General features: G+C 35.2%; 1 protein-coding gene across 1 annotated transcript; it reads left to right on the forward strand.

Annotated features, from left to right (window-relative positions):
* The first annotated feature begins 718 nt into the window (after window positions 1–718).
* On the forward strand, window positions 719–1689 carry LOC107683346 (phospholipase DDHD1-like). Its single transcript, XM_016479401.1, has 2 exons — window positions 719–890; window positions 1217–1689. Exons 1-2 carry the CDS (start codon window positions 734–736, stop codon window positions 1288–1290), a joined length of 231 nt encoding a protein of 76 aa, XP_016334887.1. The 5' UTR covers window positions 719–733; the 3' UTR covers window positions 1291–1689.
* The last annotated feature ends 2332 nt before the right edge of the window (window positions 1690–4021 follow it).

Below are 4021 nucleotides of genomic sequence, written 5' to 3' on the forward strand. Positions count from 1 at the left end.
ACCGCATTTGCAAACTGCACTCGTAGTCTTATGTCCATGAGCTTGGGTCAGTAGCTGTGTATCCGTACTGTTGAGGTGCTCATTCTCCCCCCCTCTCGGGCACCTCTGGGGGTATTTTATAACAGATAAAAAAAAATTATGTGCATTTTTCTTTTTGAAATATGTTATTACACAACAGGGAAGTAGTGTAGTTGACATTGTGGACAACTTTCACATGATGAAAAATGTTATTTTTTCAGAAGAGATATTCGGTGCATCATCTTAAAGGCAACATGTTTTGTTTTTTTGCATAATGATTAACTGTATTAGCATTTCAGTGTGATATCACTATAGTGTGTTTAGCAGAAGAATTCAGAGTAAAACTTTTAAATGCATGCACACGGAAACTGATTTGGTGTAGGATTTACTTTGAAACAATTTTTACTCTTTGTGTAGATTGTGTAAATAATTCCAAAGAAATCGCAAGTAACACATTGAATTAAATGTAAAATTTTGAAGTATAAAGGATATTTTCTTGTAAAATGTACCTAAGTAATCTTTGTTTAATTGACAGCTTCAAAAAATTATTTTTACAGTGTAGATACACTTTAGCCAATGTAAATATATGTTTCTTATGCTTGTACTAATTGTTTGATTGCTGAATGATCCTAGTTCCTACTTATATTCCGTGTTCTGTACTAATAGTACTTTATTTTGTGTTCTCTGCCTTGTAGAACAGGATCGTATCCCTGTCATGAGAGGCCAGTGGTTCATTGACGGCACATGGATGCCTGTAGAGGAGGATGAGAGCGACCTCATAGAGAAAGAACACCTGGCGTGCTTCCGAGGACAACAGATACAGGACGCTTTTGAGACTGACACGCTGGCCAAGACTGTGGACAGAAAAGATGGTGAGAGACTCTATTACTAGCACATTATTTGGTTGTTCTAAAGAGGTTCATTGTAAAAAGAGAGCATTCGTCCTCTATGTGAGGCTGTTAGTTAGTTTAGAAGTATTGGGAAATGAATGACGAATCCATCAGTGAAAGGTTTTGTTCCTGACAAGGTCACACCTGCCCTTATTGTCGTCACCTGTTGAAAAATGACAGAGCGGAATGCGTGCGTGACTGAAATGCTCCTCATACCATTTCTAAAACATCATGATTGCATTTGCATCAAAAACTTTTTTTTTCTATCATTTCTATCCATAAACACACAAGCCCTTTTTCACTGGCAGGGTGCTGGTGCTATCTGGAACCACAGAAAATTTGCTCCACTGGAAAAATTGCAGGAACATCTGCTCCACACTGACCCCTAAAACAAGCTGGTCTCAGACCAGGAAGGACTAATATGGGGAGAGAGATCTTTTAAACAATACGTTTTCAAAACAACAATAACTTATTCTGGCAATACTGACACAAATTAACACTGGAAAGCATACAACTAGATAGATAAAACTATAGTGCGTATGTCACATTGCACAGTGGCAGTTGTTTAATACTAAGTTCGTGTAAAATAAAATATTATTTACAAATATCATATGTTAATTTGATGAGTTTATATTAATTATACATTTAAAAAATTCTGTCCCTTGCATTAAAAGCAGCTTGTGATGGCCTGATGCTTAATCAGTTTATTTGAATGTTCTATAATGATATCTATGACATAATCTATAGTGATGTATGTAAGACATTCTGCATAAAATTCTGGGTTGAGCATTGACAAGAGGGTAGCACACAGAGAGCACTGATTATTATTTTTTAAATACTTTAAATTAACATTTTTGCTGGAGACAGCTGGAGACATTTTTGCTGGAGACAGAAGGCCATGTCATGACAGCTGAAGAGAGGATTTTTGATACTGAGGATCTGGATGTCCTCAAATTACACTTTTGCAAATAGCAAAAATCTCTTAATTTTCCAGTGAGCCAATGTGACTCATCTCACATTGAGATGTTACAATAGGGTCTAAGGAGCTAGGTAAATTTCTCCTTTCTTTTAAACTACACTACAATTTCACTGTCTTGTAGGCCACTTACTCTAGAGGTGCTAAATTTAGGTCATACAAAATTACATCCAATGTGTATTTAAACATTGAGTTACATGAACGCTGAATGAACATCTTCCACTGGGATGTAACTTTTAATCACAAGTAAAGGTTCATTAGATTAAAATGTAACTTTCTTGTGCAGAAAATCTTGTCTAATCTCCTCTAGTCAGTAATCCAAATCTCGTCATCTGCACTTTTACAGTTTTGTCCTATCAGGATAGCAGATTATATCGAATAAGCAATTTTGTTGAATAATCGACCTTGGAGTGTCACAGGGTTCTGTACTGGGACCTAAGTTAGTCTTAGTCTTAAATAATTCGGGTGTAGCTTCTTTTGTTTTCAGTCCATTGTAACAGCAGTTTCATGCTGGGCATCACACTTTTCATTACACAAGACACACATTTTGGTGTCAGAATCAATGTGTTTACAATCTTCAAAAAAGTCAAATCTGCCAGTAGCTTACTTATATAGTAATTGACTTTGCATGTTAAACTGAGACGTGAGAACATTTTTATTATATGCTACAAATCTTGTGTTTGAGACATTATAGTGTAAAAATCTCTTTTACAAATGCAGACTTGTCCCCAAGGAATAAAATAAATGTTAAAAAAGGCTTGTTTTAAGGGTCTGCTGTGTTGGGAATGAGTGCTTGGGTTTTGAAAAAGGAGAGAAATGTTCTGCATTGGTTGGTGTGTAAGAAATAAAGGGAAGGAAGGACAATAAACAATACAGCCTCACAATAGAATCTAAAACATTTCACTGAGTTATTTAGGAATAGGATCCTATTACATGCACATCATTTTCTGATTAAGGTCTGTGTTCTAGTTAAGTCTTTAAACTCAGAAAGGTTTAGATGCTTCAGAGGTGTTGGAATGTGCCTGTGTGCAGGAGCTGTATAAAATGTCAGCAATGTTTTGCTGGTTTATTATGGAAGTACCAGAGATATTCTCCTTGTCATTTATTACACTGCATATTTAGCAGTTCTCTGCAGTAACTTGTTAAATTGTGTTTATGTCACACAAGCACAGTGATCTAAAAGTGTAGACTCTAACGGTGCTTTGTCTTAATTTAGTTTTGGCAATGCACAATGCGTACATAATTACAAAAAAATGTAATTTAATAAAGCCATATTCTTGTGCATGTAAACATGGTTAGTAAAAGATCAAAGTATTAAAACAACAGCTCCCTTAAACACTGAATGAACAAAAGACCAGTTATGTCATTTGGATTTGTATGAGTTTGTGATTTACATGGTAGAGTATAGAGTCTTTACTATTGAAACATTTATTGGTTAACAAATCTGAAATAAGAAATGTGTCCTGGGTCATATCACATGCTTTCACTTTGAAATCCTTAAAAAAGGCCCTTATAAACATGTAAGAAGCATGATTTTCATGTGTTACTAACACAGGTCTTGATGTTATTGCCTTTCTTGCTTAAGTGTGCTGCTGGAATGACACAATTTGAGGGCATTACTTGTATTTTGAGTTGAATGTTATACAGTACAATGCAGTCTCATAATACTGTGGGTTTTTATTAAAACTAAGATTTTGTGTTAGAGTGATATAGTAAAGTGATATTGCCAATAACATGACCACTTACTGTTTCTTGGTTTGTTAGTTCTTTCCCATTTACCCCCATTCTACCTCCCCTTTCTATTCAAATGGAGCGGATATCAGACGAGCGCTAAAAGTCACAAGCGAAAGCGATGTCAAGGTACTACAACCCTCTGTTTTTACTCCTTGTAGATGCTGATTCTCTTTTTCCGCCTTTGTTCATTAGAACCCTGCATTAGCTTCACAAATGTGTTAAAAAATTATTATTTTTGTTCCACTTTACTTTTTTCCCTGCTGCTTTTTTTTCTTATTATAGCTATTAGGATACTATATTTAGAATCTGATGTATCCAAAATACCTAAAGCAGTGTTTTGGATACATACATTGTGTCTCATGTTAAAGGAACACTCCACTATTTTTGAAAATAGGCTCATTTT

The sequence above is a fragment of the Sinocyclocheilus anshuiensis genome, unplaced genomic scaffold, assembly GCF_001515605.1.
Source record: "Sinocyclocheilus anshuiensis isolate Anshui unplaced genomic scaffold, SAMN03320099.WGS_v1.1 C33207119, whole genome shotgun sequence".
NCBI lineage: Eukaryota > Metazoa > Chordata > Actinopteri > Cypriniformes > Cyprinidae > Sinocyclocheilus > Sinocyclocheilus anshuiensis.